Below are 18,124 nucleotides of genomic sequence, written 5' to 3'. Positions count from 1 at the left end.
CACTGTTCTTTGCTGAAGCTATAACTGGCCAACATGGTCACACATAATGCTGAAGGCTTTATTTAGTAAGGGCCTGGCTCCTAAATCTCCGAACTGGCTTCGAGAACCAAAGGTTCGTCGAGGCCGCTGAACAGGAATGGTTAGAAAAGGCACACCCAGGAACGCCCTGCCATCCGAGAAGTCTCTTCTCCTTGACTGGTAGTTATAAGGTGAGCATCTCAACTGGGGATTCCGTAAAGCTGAGGAATGTCCATAATACAGAGCACTCTTCTAAACTCTATGATTCAATTTATGCAATAATGTCGTAAGTGGTACATGGGGTACAAAGACTGAGCAATAATTTCCACTGTCTCCAGGAAACACTCAGTGAAGCCAATCAGCCAGCCAAGTCACTGTATCACAAAAGTGAAACACTAAACGCATGCTCTCTCTCTCTCTCTCTCTCTCTCTCTCTCTCTCTCTCTCTCTCTCTCTCTCTCTAGCAGCTTACAAAGACCCCGTGCGCTCTCTCACCTGGTCATTGAGCCAGTTCTGACCTTCCAGAGTTGTCAGATCGTCCATATCTAGCATGTGCTTATTATAGAAGACCCGGAAACTGCAAGTGGAAGATTTGGGATGCCTCGTTTTATAGTTCATGGTTTCCTTGCTGATGAATTGCTTTCTGAAACAGAATTCAAGCAGCTAAGACAGAGACGGGCAAGTTATCGCCAGCACACCCAAGAGGCACCAGTGGACATAAGAACATAAGAACAAGCCAGCTGGATCAGACCAGAGTCCATCTAGTCCAGCTCTCTGCTACTCGCAGTGGCCCACCAGGTGCCTTTGGGAGCTCACATGCAGGAGGTGAAAGCAAGGGCCTTCTGCTGCTGCTGCTCCTGAGCACCTGGTCTGTTAAGGCATTTGCATTCTCAGATCAAAGAGGATCAAGATTGGTAGCCATAAATCGACCTCTCCTCCATAAGTCTGTCCAAGCCCCTTTTAAAGCTATCCAGGTTAGTGGCCATCACCACCTCCTGTGGCAGCATATTCCAAACACCAATCACACGTTGTGTGAAGAAGTGTTTCCTTTTATTAGTCCTAATTCTTCCCCCCAGCATTTTCAATGGATTCCCCCTCGTTTTAGTATTGTGAGAAAGAGAGAAAAATTTCTCTCGGCTGACATTTTCTACCCCATGCATAATTTTATAGATGTCAATCATATCCCCCCTCAGACTTCTCCTCTCCAAACTAAAGAGTCCCAAACGCTGCAGCCTCTCCTCATAAGGAAGGTGCTCCAGTCCCTCAATCATCCTCATTGCCTTGGGACAGGGACAGAAGCACACGGCTACTGCAATGTCGGGATTAAAGGAGGTATAGAAACGTGGAGTGTTCATCTTACCACATATGCATATGTGGCTACCAACCTGTGGGTGAAATCTTCGTTGAAGACTTCCTTTAATCTTCCCATGACGTCCTTTTCGAAAAGCGGAAATAAGCTGCCGTATTTCTTCATCACTTCATCTAGGAATCCTTTAAAACACAGCAAAGTTAAAAGATGCAGGTGACCCGTCCTGTTTCAAGGCGGCCGACGTGCCGACAGGTCAGTTCCCGCAACCTGCCTCCCCGTGTCAGGAAAAAGAAAGAACGGTGCAAAGTGAATGAGCAGGATCAACAGGATGACAAGCAATGCAGAGAAATGAGGAGACGGGGCTGGAGAACCTGCTTTGAAATGAAGAGGAGTTTGGATGAATACCCCACCTTTCTCTCCTGTAAGGAGACTCAAGGTGGCTTACAAACTCCTTGTCCCTTCCTCGCCCCACAACAGACCCCTTGTGAGGGTAGGTGGGGCTGAGAGAGTTCTGAGAGAAATAACATTGGTCTTACCCGTGAAGGGGACTTCTCCATTGAGCAATTGATGACATCTGGGTATTTGTCAGCTACCATTCAGGAAGGCAGGGGTTAAAGAAAAAACCTCCCAGGCTCCTCTCTGTGCTGTGGCTCCACCCCTTCTCCTGGGCTCCAGTTCTGGCTTCTCCATAAAGCAGTATCCAGCTGAAAAAAATTCTGTAAAACTTGACATTGCAACGTTCAAACTCGCACCCAATACAAGAGCAAAAAGCCGTAGTAACCAGTAAAAGGAAGTCTTGTTGAGCGCTAAGGGAACAAGGGGCTCCTGCAACAATATGTCCAACACAAAGAGGACCTCCTGGCCCGTTGACCAGAACAACAAACTGTTTGTTTATACTTATAACTATATATATAAGAAAGGAGAAAAAAATTCTAACTAATCTTGGAGCAGGATAACGACCAATGGGAGGGCAGATGTCATCAATTGCTCAATGGAGAAGTCCCCTTCACGGGTAAGACCAATGTTATTTCTCCATTGAGCAAGATGACATCTGGGTGAACTCCCCTAGCAGTGACAGACTCGGTTAAAGAGTGGGGTCAAAATCCTCTCCAATGACATGTTGAAGGACTCTGCGTCCATAACCTGCATTGGCAGCGCTGAAGACGTTCAGCCTGTGGTGCCTGACAAAGGTGGATAAGGAGGACCATGTTACGGCTCGGCAAATTTCAGCCACAGGTACATTATTGTTAGATAATGGTGGCTCTGAGAGCCACCATGCCTGCTCTTCCTAAGGCAGGGAACAAACTGGAGCCCAGGAGAAGGGGCGGAGCCACAGCACAGAGAGGAGCCTGGGAAGTTTTTTCTTTAACCCCTGCCTTCCTGAATGGTAGCTGACAAATACCCAGATGTCATCAATTGCTCAATGGAGAACTGTGGCTGGCCCAAGGTCACCCAGCAGGCTTCGTGCGGAGAAGTGGGGAATCGAACCTGGTTCTCCAGTTTACAGTCCACAGTTCAGGTGTAGGAACGGGGGAAACAAATCTGGTTCACCAGATTAGAGGCCACCGCTCATGTGGAGAACCAGGGAATCAAACCAGGTTCTCCAGATTAGAGTCCACCTGTTCCTAACCACTACACCGTGCTGGCTCTCAAATGAACCCAGGAAGTGGCTGTTGTAGGCTTTCCAGGTTGTGTGACCCATGACCACATAAGGCCAGAAAGTCTTGAGAACCCACAACAGCCAGTTAATTCTGCCCACGAACACCTTGTCAACCTGGAAGTAACCTGTTTGTGACACATGAACCGTGCACTGCAAGAGCAAGCTTGTGATGGGATATATCTAATTGTTTTTTTTAATTCACTTTGACCCCGCCCCTTGGTGATGTTAAGAGCCAGAGGCCCATGGAAGGGAACACGCAGGCCTAATAAATAGACGTTCTTGATCTGAAAGAGTTTCAGATGAAAAACAGAACATTATTTCTGAGTGTGCTGAAGCTCCCATCTAGATATACCAGCCTCAGCAAAATGCATGGATGTCATGCAGCTATTGTGCTGGGGGGGGGGGCAGCATCTGGTCAAGGCCCATCCACCCTGGGGACAGGGGGAGGGAGGGGGGTTATCATTTGGTTGTGGCAAGCCCACTTTGGGGAGGGGGAGGAGTTAGGGAGGGAGCCCAGCATCTGGTTGTGGCCCACCCACCCTGGGGGGAGAGAAGGGGTTGGGGAGAGGGACCATCATGTGATCATGGCCCACCCACCTTGGGGGATGTAGGAGGGAAAAACAGAGGGTCCGTCATCTGGTCATAGCCCACCCACCCTGGGGGGAGGGAAGAGGCTGGGGAGAAGGACCATCATGTGGTCATGACCCACCCACCTTGGGGGAGTGGAGAGGGAAAAGTAGAGGGCCCGTCGTCACGGCCCACCCACCCAAGGGGAAGTGGAGGAAGGGGTAGGGGGTCATGGCCCACCCACCCTGGGGGGAGGGAAAGGGTTGGGGAGAGGGACCATCATGTGATCATGGCCCACCCACCTTGGGGGATGTAGGAGGGAAAAACAGAGGGCCTGTCATCTGGTCATGGCCCACCCACCCTGGGGGGAGGGAAGGGGTTGGGTAGTGGGACCATCATGTGGTCATGGCCCATCTACCCCGGGGGACGTGGGGAGGGAAAAATAGAGGGCCCGTCATCTGGTCATGGCCCACCCACCCTGGGGGACGTGGAGGGCGGGTGATTGCACTATATTTCTAGGCAGACACAGTAGATTCCAATCAGCAGACCATTCACTAGCTTGGGAGAAGCACAGAGATTTCGGACATATGCACAAAAATTCATATGCCAACACAAATGAGGAAGTTCATATGATTGGAAGCACAAGCTAATTGCAATCTGACTGTACCCTTTAAAGACTTGCTGGGAATTACTGGGGGGGGGGGGGAGCATATAGAATGAATTAATTGCAAGAACGAAGCTTTCATGCTCCACGTGCAGTCGTCCCAAGAGCTGGTTACGCTGCAGCTCATTCAGCTGAACGCGACAGTCAAAAGATGCAGGATAAAAAATTTCCCAGTTCATGACATTGAAAAACGTGAGAGGCATTGCATAGAACAACAAAAATGGTTTACATATCACTGTTATCAAACATGGCCCAAGAACAGTTCTTAGCATGAAATCTTTCCAACTAAGACCCAGAACACCTCCCGGACTCCAGGCTAAAGTTAGGGCATTAGAACTAGCCTGCTGGATCAGACCGGAGTCCATCTAGTCCAGCTCTCTGCTACTCGCAGTGGCCCACCAGGTGCCTTTGGGAGCTCACATGCAGGAGGTGAAAGCAAGGGCCTTCTGCTGCTGCTGCTGCTGCTGCTGCTCCTGAGCACCTGGTCTGCTAAGGCATTTGCAATCTCAGATCAAGGCATAAGTTGGCACATACCAAGTGGTATTCAACAACTTTCCAAGCGGATCCTCCATCAGTCGGTTATCATGCACATGGACTGGCTATGGCCGCAACCCCCCCCCCCCACACACACACACAAGACCTTTACCTTGTTAAAGCGATTCAATTTTCCAAAAATAAACCCCCATGAATTAAACATGTTTGACACCGAAGAATCTCGACATTTTCGGCACGACCCACCAACGAACTTTGAGCGCTGTGGTACCAATTTTAATAAATTAACAAGGGGCAACTCAAAGAGCTGGTGGCACGGCTAAGTCTGGAAAAGCAGAAGACCAGTTCTCCTCCGTAAAACGGTGAAAGCAGATCTGCAGGCCAAAATCTGCCACTGTGGTCACATTCTTCCCTCTCTAGTTCCCTGAAGCAGCGAATGTTTCTGGATTTTGGAAGCAGAAAGACAGGATGAGGGGAGAAGGTGAGAAACCTAAAAGCAGGGAGGGGAGCTAGGCATGCTACATATTATGGTCTCTGTACAAAACCACCTGCAAGAGACCTGTACTTTCTGCAGCAAATATGTGAAGTATGAAGACCAGATGTGGCACGTACATCTCCAAACAGCCTAAACATGATTCCAGAAAACATGGGTCACTCAGGTTCTCCAAAAGCAGTTACGATTGCATGCATTCTTCCACACTTTCTCAGGCCTTCTGCTCACAACACAACTTGCACCAAACATGCCAATATGTTCTCACGCCAGCTCTGAAACATGTATGAGAAAACACAACCAAACAAGAAGAAAAAGGAGAGTTTGGATCTATATCCCCCTTTCTCTCCTGTAAGGAGACTCAAAGGGGCTTCCAATCTCCTTTCCCTTCCCCCCCAACAAATGCCCTGTGGGGTTGAGAGCGCTCCGAAGAACTGTGACTAGCCCAAGTCACCCAGCTGGCATGTGCTGGAGTTCACAGGCTAATCTGGTTCCCCAGATAGGCCTCCACAGCTCAAGCGGCAGAGTGGGGAATCAAACCGGGTTCTCCAGATCAGGTTGCACCTGCTCTTAACCACTACGCCACACGGGCTATCAAGCAATCTAGCATCAGAAACAATTCACACCACAGAAGATGGTGGTTTCATTTGCGCTGCTGGGCTTGGACAAAATCACCCAGATGGCATCCTGAGGAGGAAAGAGTCTGGTCGAAAAGTTGACAATTCAAGGAGCGACTCCAAGCTTCCCAGGAATGCAAACACGTGGCAAAAAAAGTCACACTGGATCATGCAGAAGACTTGCTAGCAAGCCACGTCTACCTAGGAAGAAAGGATCAATTGGTGGAATACAGGCAAGCCACGTAACTGACTCCCTCCACAACTGCTTTTACACACAAGAATCCTACAATGCAAGACGTCAGCACCAGACTCAGATGTATTCAAGCAATCATGCACCATTATTTGAGCAGGAATATCAATATCTTTTGAGCAAGGCACAAGAGTTCCTGCTCACCCTTGTACTGTGGGATTATTCCCCGAAAGCTCTGTACTGCCCATTATCTGAACCAACTTCCTGACCATAAACTCAGATGGGCATTCTGAAGAGCAAGAGGCAATTCCTTTCCATCGTCTTTACTTCAAGGCTGGTTCTCAAACATCCCTTGGCATGATCGACACTGTTCTTTCTGCCCGACTTACACTGACTCCCTTGAACACATCTTGCTCTCCTGCCCGAAGTGCAGCCCCTTTAGGCCCAACTTCTCTGCCTTAAACCTCGGCTGGGTTTTCAGTTGGATTCTCGGATCTTCCTATCAATGCAAAGATGATTTTCCCGCTCAACAATCCCAAGGCTGAAATAACAGAAATCGCAGCCAAAATTTTGCTGCGCGTTTTGAACTAGGTTTCCCTGGCTGCTGACCATATTACTTTTACTGGATTTACTCCTTACTTTCCTTGTGTTAGAATATGCCTAATAAAGGTCTCTGAAATCTGAAATCTCAATGGTGCATCAATAGATTTCAGACAAAGAAACAAACATGTGAAGTAACAAAAAAAACCCGCCACATCCTTTTTTTAACAACCCCCTATCGCAGTATAGAAGTACTAACTTAATGAGGATCAGGAAAGCGTCCCCCCAAATAACTATTTCCTCCGTCTCTCTAGCCACACAGCCACATCATGAACACCTCAGATGCACCACCAGCTGTGATGAGTCACAATGATCAACGTTTCCCTGGGTAACCACAAAGAAGCCTGCACAACTTCTAAGACACTCCGCTGAAGAACAATCAGCAAGACAATGTTGGCTGCCCGGGTAGTTGACCCAAACCCGAGCTATGCTCCTCTTAAAAGCTGCCACCGTCACCCGCACGCGGCTTGGTGAGTCACAAGTTAAGGCCAGACGAGAAGAAATGAGGACAACCCAGTTGAATTAGCTCCGCAAGCCGACTGCTTCGTACCCCATTTTCGTTCCCTGCGAACAAACGCGGCCGAGTGCAGCAACCCAGACAAGAGCAATTGTGGGAACGTCTTTAAGCAAAATCTGTAATAAGCATGAAATGAGCATATATACCACAGAGCCACACCGCCAATTGCTCGTCGCTGACGCAAGAAGCCCTCTGGCTGCTTCTCTTGCCACCCTTTTGGGTCCCTGATTTTCGTCCTGTGCTTTCTCTCCGGGGTTCTTCGAGAGGGCTTTTACAGTACAGGTGATCTGACAGCTCTGAGCCACGTTGGTCCGTCCCTACGGGCCCTTCTACTTCCATCTGGCTACTAGTGTCCTCGTTCTGAACCGGCTCCACAGAAACGGGCCCGTTAGCAAAACTGTCCGGCGTCCCCGAATCCGCCTTGGAGGGCTCCAGAACGATCTCGTCAGCACCCATCACCGAATTCAAATCGCCATCCTCCTGACCCGAAACGGAGATCTCTTTCTCCGTCATGGAGATGAAAATGTCACCAGGGCAACCATCTAACGTGGGGGCCTCCCCCACCTCCTCCTTGTGCGCTGCAGCCTCCACCCCACAACAGGCCACTCTATGCAACGGAGGCACGCAGATCTCGGTAATGCCATTTTGGTCTCTGGCGGCAAGCTCCTTATAACGGACCTCGCCGCATTGCGACGGTGCCCCCCGCGCGAGGGGCGTCTCCGGCGGATGTGTGCGACTCTCCTCGACTAATGGTCCTGGCATGTGATTGTTCATATCTGACCAACTGGGCACGTTCCAGGGGGAGGGGTTTTTCAACCTCCAAGAGGGAAACAAGGAACAGGATCCCCCCGTGAAGGTTTTTTGGTGGAAGTCCTCTTGTCGATCTCTGGTGACTTTATCCGCCCAGCTGAGCCTGTTCTTACTCGACTTGCAACCTTTGCCTCGCCAAAACTTAGAACGACGTTTTATAACTCCAATCCGAAACTTGACCATAGAAAGTTTCTTATACATCATAAATAGAGATCTGCTTTTTAAAGTACACGGCTTAAAGGTAGGCCTTCCTCTAGGAGTCAAGAGGCCGCAAGTTCTATTCCGCTTCAGCCCTCGGCCGCAGCGCCGCCTCTTCGAGTTATTTAGAACGACAACTGCATCGCGTGCACCGTTATTGCTCTCCGCTGCGCCGTCAGCAAGGTGGCCGTCCGTTACGGCTGCGCTGCTGACCTCGGGGCAGTATTGCTTGCCTTGACAAATCTGTGAGTCCGTTAGCCGACCGCTCAGTTCGTTCAGGAGAAGTTTTCTGAGAAAGGGCTTACAGCCTAGACTCTCTGCGACGGTAATTGGGTCTCCAGCTTTGCACCAAGGAAAAGAACTCCTGCACACTGCCTCCAGGGAGGTACCGTTTTCGCCATGTACACTCGGCCCGGTTTCGGCATTTAGGAAACCTTCCGGAGCCAACTTCCGCGCAAACTCCTTCGTCCTGCACGGTTTCGTTCGCCTCCAGCGGCCCAACGTCCAAGAGCCGGGCCTCTTCCTTTTAAGCAGAGGAAGATGCTTCCTTTGGAAGCAGTACCGCCTCAGCCCCCAAAACCCCACTATCCATTTTCGGCAACAAGACAGCAACCAACTTCTCCGCTGTAAGCTTCTTCTATGCTCTCTCATTTTTCTGCTGCATTGTGATCCTCAAGGTCAGCTGCAACAACAACAAAAAAAGATTTATGTATTAAAATTAGGAGAACACGCAATTTTTAAGTCAAGACGATCCCCCAGCAAAGAGGTGGATAAAAATAAATTATTTTTTTCCTCAGCATTTAAAAAAAAAAACATTACATTTGATTTTTTTAACATTTGAATTGGGTTTTTAAAAAATATTAATCATGAAATAAAGATTAGTTTTTACTTACACAGCATGAAACTGTATATGCATGCATTATTTTTTTAAAAAAAATGAATTCCATTAATCTTGGGTGCTGTGTGGTTTCCAGGCTGTATGGCCATGTTCCAGCAGCATTCTCTCCTGACGTTTCGCCTGCATCTGTGGCTGGCATCTTCAGAGGATCTGATGTTGGGAAAGCAAGTGGAGTATATTTATCTGTTGGAGTGACCAGGGTGTGTGAAGAAACAATGTATGTGAGTAACAAAGAAGGCAACCAGGTCAATTGCTATCTCCATTGTTACTCCCATGCTATAGACTTCATTGTTACTCATACTTCTATTCAGATGCCCTCACTATTGACCTGGTTGCCTTTTTTGTTACTCAGAGGCATTGTTTCTTCACCCACCCTGGTCACTCCAACAGATATATATACTCCACTTGTTTCCCAACATCAGATCCTCTGAAGATGCCAGCCACAGATGCAGGCAAAACGTCAGGAGAGAATGCTGCTAGAACAAGGCCATACAGCCCGGAAACCACACAGCACCCAAGTGATTCCGGCCGTGAAAGCCTTTGACAATACAATTCCATTAATCCATTTACAACAGTGGTTCTCAACCTTCCTAATGCCGCGACCCTTTAATACAGTTCCTCATGTTGTGGTGTCCCCCAACCCTAACATTTATCCATTTTACAGATGGAGAACACTGATGCAGAGACTCTTAGGCGACCCCTGTGAAAGGGTCGTTCGACCCCCAAAGGGGTCCCGACCCCCAGGTTGAGAACCACTGATTTACAATGTGATGTTCGTCCAGAGGTTTCCATAAGATTCTTTTGAGTAATTTTTGCTATCTAGAACAGGGGTCGGCAACCTGTGGCTCTCCAGATGTTCATGGACTACAATTCCCATCAGCCCCTGCCACCATGGCCAATTGGCCATGCTGAAGGTATTATCATAGATGCTTGGTTCTGCGGTTCTCAGACCCAAGCATCTTTGTGTCTACAGAGGTAAGATGCCTCTTCTTCAAATAAAAAATGTTATAAAGTTGAGAGAAGAGCCATAATCCCATTGTCCCTTTGCAAAAATCTATGCATAAAGAATCAACCCCTCACCTCTTCACTGCTAAGTTTCAAGAAGTTCAATGAATAGAAATGGAACAGATCTGCACAAGGAACCAAATATGAGGATGGAGGGACAAGCAGAAATGAAAATGAAACCTTTTGAGCAGAATACTCCACAGATCTTGGGACATTTGTGTACATAGCCTGATCATATCATTCTCTCATGGAGGGGAAAAAATCTATAATGGCACCGGGCTGTAAAAGAGACTCAGTCTGGAAATATTTTAATGAACTTCCTCTATCTATGGGTAAGGCAGGCATGCATGCAAAATGCAACCACCACAACAAAAGAAACACAAGGCTGGGTGGCCCGAATGAATGCGGGGATAATTATGAAATTATTGTGTGGCGAACTATCCATATATTTCTAACATTTAATCTGGGAAATTATTATTCTAATCTAAACAATGGGACAGGTTGTAAATATTAAGATATTAAGATACCAGCAAAAAAGGAGTCTTTCTGTAAAAAACCATGATTTAAGAACATAAGAACACGCCAGCTGGATCAGACCAGAGTCCATCCAGTCCAGCATTCTGCTACTCGCAGTGGCCCACCAGGTGCCTTTGGGAGCTCCCGTGCAGGATGTGAAAGCAATGGCCTTCTGCTGCTGCTGCTGCTCCTGAGCACCTGGTCTGCTAAGGCATTTGCAATCTCAGATCAAGGAGGATCAAGATTGGTAGCCACAGATCGACTTCTCCTCCATAAATCTGTCCAAGCCCTTTTTAAAGCTATCCAGGTTAGTGGCCATTTAACTCCGGTTTTCCTGGCTAGCGATTTAAATTGTGATTCAAATCAATTTGTGATTCAAATCAATTTAAATCAATTCCCCCCTTACAGCAGCACAGCTGCGTAAAATCACAGATCTTGACAGGCAAGAGGTTGCGGAAGGGGGACACAGTCAGATGCCACCCATCTACAGCTTCTTCCTTTACCCTTCCACATGCCACGCTTGAGCAGGTCAGAACAGACATCATTCACTCTGTAAGTGCTATGCAAGAAGTTGAGTGTCTCACGTTCTAGTATCGGCTAGTTCCAAGGGACCCTAGCAAGGCTGGGATGCAATTGGGAGGTTCTGGTTTAGCCCCTGACCTGTAATTCATCACTCCCCTCTTTGCTGTTCCAGCCCCCGGCACTTTCCCCAGTTCTACTGTTTCTCCGAAAATAAGACATCCCCTGAGAATAAGACCTAGTAGAGGTTTTGCTGAAGTGCTAAATATAAAGCATCCCCCGAAAGTAAGACGTAGCAAAGTTTCTGTTTGGAAGCATGCCCGTCGAACAGAACACCAGAGCATGCAGCTGCGGAGCGGAAAAATAAGACATCCCCTGAAAATAAGACATAGCGCATCTTGGGGAGCAAAAATTAATATAAGATACTGTCTTATTTTCGGAGAAACACGGTACATACTCGTCTTGCAACAGCATTACAGGATTCTGGTGCGCAACATACTGTACGGTCCACAGAAAGTCGATAGGGCACAAGGATGCTGGGAAATCACCTACTTTTCTTCCCAGACAGTTAGGAGCACAAGCCAACTCAAGAGCTTCTCCTCGAGCCCCAATTTGCAAGGAGACCTGAAGGCAAGCAACCGATTTCACCATCAGCCCTACCCGTAATAAAGGGAGAGCGACAACCTAGCTAGCTGGGTCTCCTGTCAAGTCCGCCAAGAGGATGGGAGGCACTCTGAACACTCAGAAGGCACAATACAAGCGCTTACAATGACGTAGTGGCTAAGAGAAGGTGCACACTGATCTGGAGGAACCGGGTTTGATTCCCAGCTCTGCTGCTTGAGTTGTGTAGGCTTATCTGGGGAATTCAGATTAGCCTGTACACTCCCACACATGCCAGCTGGGTGACCTTGGGCTAGTCACAGCTTCTCCGAGCTCTCTCAGCCCCACCTACCTTACAGGGTGTTTGTTGTGAGGGGGGAAGGGCAAGGAGATTGTCAGCCCCTTTGAGTCTCCTGCAGGAGAGAAAGGGAGGATATAAATCCAAACTTATTCTTCTTCTTACACAGCTTATTAAAATCTCACATTCATGACACTGCAGCAAGATAGAACGTGCTGTACTGGAACCCGCTTGGTCTGTTCAACTAAATCCCAAGAGAGTGACACATGAGAAAGCCACAAACCCAGAGGAAAGAGCCATGACGGAAACTCAAGTTCAAAAAGAGAGAAGGTGAAATTCAAGAATTTAAAAACAAGTCCCTGATAAACGCGTCAGCCCCACAACATGCTAAAAAACATGCCGGTTTGTTGCAAATGGCACAAAAAAATTCTTTTAACTGAGATCTGCCACAGAGCCACCATGCCTATCTTTTACGCAAGCTGTACAAAGAAGGGTAGAACATCCTCGCGCTTAATTTGTTTTATATATTTAAAACATTTATTAGCCATCTTTCTGTGTTGCAGAGTTCAAGGTGGCTTAAAGTGTAAATGAAACAGGTGTCGAAATATACACAGAAGACCACTGTTCAGAAATCTCAATTAGGAGTGCCAATAAATAAAAACTAAATTAGTCAAACGCAGTCCTAAAAGTAACTGTCTTCAATTACGGGGTAGTGACATCACTGGAAGACTGAATTAACTTTGTGGATACGGCTTGGAAAAACCCCACTCAGACTTCACAAATTCGCTTTATTCTCGCACACGGCACCTCTTCATCACCCTGGTTCCTAAGTTTTGCATCAACTTTTTCGATGCCCACTGTGGAGCTTCAGAAAGAGAATGTCAAACTTCCCCTCCATCTTCAGGAAACGAATGCAGAATTGGAAGTCACAGCAGGAAGTTAGAAGGATAATTTTAACACATGGTAATTGTTTCGTTGTGGTTCAGAGTATTCGCTGCCACTTTGGCTTTCCTACCCTGGGGGCTGCTGGTCTTTGTCCGGCCAACTGACCGCTAGGAGCTGGAATATTGATACCATGGCGACACGCCTAACGCAAGTGCACGAAGAAAATGAAGGCTGCCTTGGTTACAACTATAGACACAGTTTGTTGTAAAAAATGACCTTTGCAGGCCACAATGACTGCCAGCATCAAAAAGGCAAGCTCTATGCTGGGGATGATTAGGAAAGGAGTTGATAATAAAACTGCAAGGATTGTCATGCCCTTATATAAAGCCGTGGTGCGACCGCACTTGGAGTACTGTGTTCAGTTCTGGTTGCCACATCTCAAAAAGGACATCGAAGAGACAGAAAAAGTGCACAGAAGGGCAATGAGGATGATTGAGGGACTGGAGCACCTTCCTTATGAGGAGAGGCTGCAGCATTTGGGACTTTTTAGTCTGGGGAGGAGACATCTGAGGGGGATATGATTGAAGTCTATAAAATTATGCATGGGGTGGAAAATGTCAACAGAGAGAAATTTTTCTCTCTTTCTCACAATACTAAAACCAGGGGGCACACATTGAAAATGCTGGGGGGAAGAATTAGGACTAATAAAAGGAAACACTTCTTCACGCAACGTGTGATTGGTGTTTGGAATATGCTGCCACAGGAGGTGGTGATGGCCACTAACCCGGATAGTTTTAAAAGGGGCTTGGACAGATTTATGGAGGAGAAGTCAATCTATGGCTACCAATCTTGATCCTCCTTGATCTGAGATTGCAAATGCCTTAGCAGACCAGGTGCTCGGGAGCAGCAGCAGCAGCAGAAGGCCACTGCTTTCACATCCTGCATGGGAGCTCCCAAAGGCATCTGGTGGGGCACTGCGAGTAGCAGAATGCTGGACTAGGTGGAATCTGGTCTGATCCAGCAGGCTCTTTCTCATGTTCTTATTTTTCTCTTGCAAAAGGCTGGGAAGCAGCGTGGAGCTCTCAGTAGTCATGATCATACCTGTGCCCAGAGAGCTTAATGATACAAGTTGAAAAGCAAAAGCAAAAGCAAGAAAAGAGGGAGAGAGAAACAGACAGGCTGTAAGATACACACGTGGTGGAAAGTGCTGTGAAGTCACCGCTGACTTACGGCAACCCCGTAGGGTTTTCAAAGCAAGGGACCATCACTCCATACTGTGCCACAGAAAGAAACGCATCTGACTGTATCATGCCTCTGAAGATGCCAACCACAGATCCAGGCAAAATCTTAGGAGCAAAACCTACCAGACCACGGCTATAAAGGCGAGGAAACCCACAACAGCCAGTTCGGAGGTCATCTGCCACCACCTGCCTCTGTGTGAGATGAGAACTTGAAGAGAACTATGGCTGGTCTGAGGTCACACTGCAGGCTCCATGTGGAGGAGTAGGGAATCAAACCCATTTCTCCAGATTAGAGTCTACCTGCTCTTAACCACTACACCATACTAGTTGGAGAAGCAGTGGAGTAGCAGTTAAGAGCAGGTGCACTCTGATCTGGAGGAACCGGGTTTGATTGCCCGCTCTGCCGCTTGAGCTGTGGAGGCTTATCTGGGGAATTCAGATTAGCCTGTGCACTCCCACCATCTGGGTGACCATGGGCTAGTCACAGTTCTTCTGAGCTGTCTCAGCCCTACCTACCTCATAGGGTGTTTGTTGGGGGGGGAGGGAAAGGAGATTGTAAGCCCCTTTGAGTCTCCTTTAGGAGAGAAAGGGGGGATGCAAATCCCACTCTTCTTCTTGGAGCAATCAATCCGGCTGCAAAAGCATTGCCGACAAACACAGAAATCCATCTCTGCTCTTCCGACAGCTCAGAGAAAGAGCTTCTTCACATCATCTAACTAAACAAGTAGTGATTCAGGACAGGTGACATTTTTAGAAGCTTGGTAACTTCAAAAGGAAACTCTAGGACCACCGCTCAGTTATGCCAGAATATACACAAGAAGAAAGCGTCAGTTCAATTAAAGTAAAGGGAGACACCGCCCTCGCCCAACCTGTTTTAAAACTCATTATTCTTGCAGACAATTTTTGTGTTCCTTGGGAAACCACAGAAACCCCACCGCCACCGCATGCAAATAAGCTACCAGTACAATAAAAACACAAAGGTCAGAAACCATCTCCGTTAAATAAGCCTATTAATTTTCTTCCCCAAACTTTTTCTGCTTTGATCCTATTAAATTAGGAGCCGGCAAGAGAAAGCTCGTATCACGCAGAGAAGATTTTTGATGCGGCACCTGGATTTTGGCTACAGATTTGGACGCTGAAGAAGGCCCTCGCTGCAGTCTGTCCAGCCGCAGTACAAATATGGCATTCCGCTTCCGAGACTGTTTTCGAAAGGACAGGGCGTGCCAATTCTAAGACAGCCAACGCTGGCTATCGTTTTAGGACACCCACCAAGAACTCTCCAAATACACATAGGAAAGAAAGCTCAACTCATTTGCCTGTTTTCATTACCCAAAGAACACAGAGAAGCACAAGCACAAGAGACTCTCATTGCGTGCAAAACCTCTGCATATTATTATTATTATTATTATTATTATTATTATTATTATTATTATTATTATTATTATTATTATTATTATTATTTATATTTATAAACCGCCCTCCCCCGAAGGGCTCAGGGCGGCAAACAAACAAATAGATAGAGCACAAATAAAATCAAATTTTTAAATAGTTATTAAATATGGCTCTGTATGTTAAAATCAACCCCCATTAAAATGCAGCTCACGGAAGCCTTCCCAGAGCTTAAAAAGTTTTGGCGACAAAAAAAACCCCTTTTTACTAGGGGCAAAGCACCAGAAGCCGCTGCTGCTAAATGGAAGCAAATCTGTCCATTTAATTGACACTTTTTGCCAGGTTAAGAATTCGTATGTAAACAGCAGACATTTTGTGTGTGCCAGACTGCATATTTCTGCAAGCTGGACATTTTATGCCAATACCAACATTTGCTAGCTTACCACATCATTGGCAAGAGACAGCAGCTGCATAAGCACGGCTTTCAAAGGAGACGTGGGCAACTTACTCAGCACCAGAGGACTGGGAAAGTGTGGCCTGAAGACCGAAATTAATCTAAGCACTTTCACAACGTGTAGCGATCCGGTTACGAAACAGGAAATTTTAAAGAGCTGCCGAACTCACTGCCCAGCACAAATCGTAGGGCAGTGATGGCAAACCCAAATGGCAACCCAAGACCCACTTATTAATCGCAAAGTGCCAACGTGGCAATTTAACCTGAATACTGAGGTTTTAGTTTAGAAAAAGCGGTTGGCTCAGAGGCGTGCGTTACTCGGGAGTAAGCTTGGTGGTAGTCGGTGGCTTTGCTTTGAAGCAACCATGCAACTCTTCCAACGGGTGAATCAAGACCCTAGGAGGGTTTACTCAGAAGCAAGCCCCATTGCTAGCAACTGAGCTTACTCCCAGGTAAAGGATCGTACTTTAGTTCTTTGAATGAAAATCAGTGATGTTTAGCAGTGCTTAACAGGGTCACCTACACTGCTTCCTCCAAACTAGGTATTAGGTTTAATGCTAATAATCGAGCCCAGCAGCCCAGGCAAGCCTAGATGGGTGGGGGGGGGGGGACTGTTTGTGCGTGCCCACAGAGAGGGCTCTGAGTGCCATCCCTGGCACCTGTGCCATAGGTTCGCCACCACTATCGTAGGGCAATGGAGTTTAGCAGCTGCTTAAAAATTTAAAGACGTTTAAGGGGAAAAAGCAGGGGGAAAATCAATTTATTTCAGCTTTTTCCAGCTCCATTCAAACAGTGCCTTTTATCAGTTCGGCTAATCTGAATGCACGCCCCTACCTACTAGCAAAAGATCTTTTCTGAAGATCTGATCAACCCAACACAGTCACTATTCTTATACAACAGGCTAAACATTCAACAAGTAAAGATTCCCAAACACTGACCTGAATTTATGTATTTTTATTTACAAAACACATAATTAAAACAATGAAAACGGGCTCACCAGGCCAGATCGGAAGAAGAAGAGTCTGGACTTATACTGCCCGCCTCTCTCCTATAGGGTGACTCAAAGGGACTTACAATCTCCTTTCCCTTCCCCACCTACCATAACAAACACCCTGTGAGGTAGGTGGAGCTGAGAGAGCTCCAAAGAACTGTGACTAGCCCAAGGTCACCCAGCAGGAATGTAGTAGTGTGGAAACACATCTGGGACTCTTTAGTTTGGAGAGGAGACGTCTGAGGGGGGATATGATTGAAGTCTATAAAATTATGCATGGGGTAGAAAATGTTGACAGAGAGAAATGTTTCTCTCTTTCTCACAATACTAGAACCAGGGGGCATTCATTGAAAATGCTGGGGGGAAGAATTAGGACTAATAAAAGGAAACACTTCTTCACGCAACGTGTGACTGGTGTTTGGAATATGCTGCCACAGGAGGTGGTGATGGCCACTAACCTGGTTAGCTTTAAAAGGATAGATTTATGGAGGAGAAGTTGATCTATGGCTACCAATCTTGATCCTCTTTGATCTGAGATTGCAAATGCCTGAGCAGACCAGGTGCTCAGGAGCAGCAGCAGCCGCAGAAGGCCATTGCTCTCACCTCCTGCAGGTGAGCTCCCAAAGGCACCTGATGGGTCACTGCAGGTAGCAGAGAGCTGGACTAGATGGACTCTGGTCTGATCCAGCTGGCTTGTTCTTATGTTCTTATATGGTTCACCAGATAGGCCTCCACAGCTCAAGTGGCAGAGCGGGGAATGAAACCCGATTCTCCAGATTAGAGTGCACCTGCTCTTAACCACTACACATGGCTCTGGTGGCGGAGTGGGGGGGGTTGCCTCAGCTGGCTCATAGGCTTGATAAGCCCCCTGCAGATGTGGCCCCGGGGCCGTGTGTTTGACACACCTGTGCTAGAGCACGTGGAGCCCACGTCACATGCAATTCACCCCACACCCTGAAGCGATTTAACAAAACACCAAGAGGAACACCTATTCGGTTTCTTGCTTCCATTGTGCGCTACCAGAATTCTTGCCCATCTCAAATGGAACTCAGAGATCTCCCCTTGAAGAATCAGCACGCTGTAGCCACCGTGGCAGTGACCCCAGCTAAGAAATGCAAAGCCCGGTGATACCAACAATGGTTACTTTAAGCTCATCGCGCAAGCTTTCGCTATTGCAGACTGTTCAGCCAGATATC

The 18,124-nt window shown here is 47.4% G+C and overlaps 1 protein-coding gene across 1 annotated transcript in view; it reads right to left on the bottom strand.

Annotated features, from left to right (window-relative positions):
• The window catches only part of SENP5 (SUMO specific peptidase 5), a 61,553-nt gene that overhangs the window by 32,139 nt on the left and 11,290 nt on the right, over positions 1-18,124 (bottom strand). The window contains exons 2-4 of the mRNA XM_048506172.1: positions 7,271-8,814; positions 1,404-1,509; positions 514-661 (exon numbers count right to left, since the gene is read on the bottom strand). Of these exons, the coding sequence (XP_048362129.1) occupies positions 514-661; positions 1,404-1,509; positions 7,271-8,783 (1,767 nt within the window). The 5' untranslated portion in view covers positions 8,784-8,814. The remainder of the gene's footprint in view (positions 1-513; positions 662-1,403; positions 1,510-7,270; positions 8,815-18,124) is intronic.

Source organism: Sphaerodactylus townsendi, linkage group LG08 (genome assembly GCF_021028975.2).
Source record: "Sphaerodactylus townsendi isolate TG3544 linkage group LG08, MPM_Stown_v2.3, whole genome shotgun sequence".
NCBI classification, from domain to species: domain Eukaryota; kingdom Metazoa; phylum Chordata; class Lepidosauria; order Squamata; family Sphaerodactylidae; genus Sphaerodactylus; species Sphaerodactylus townsendi.
This window is presented reverse-complemented; position numbering and strand designations above follow the sequence as displayed.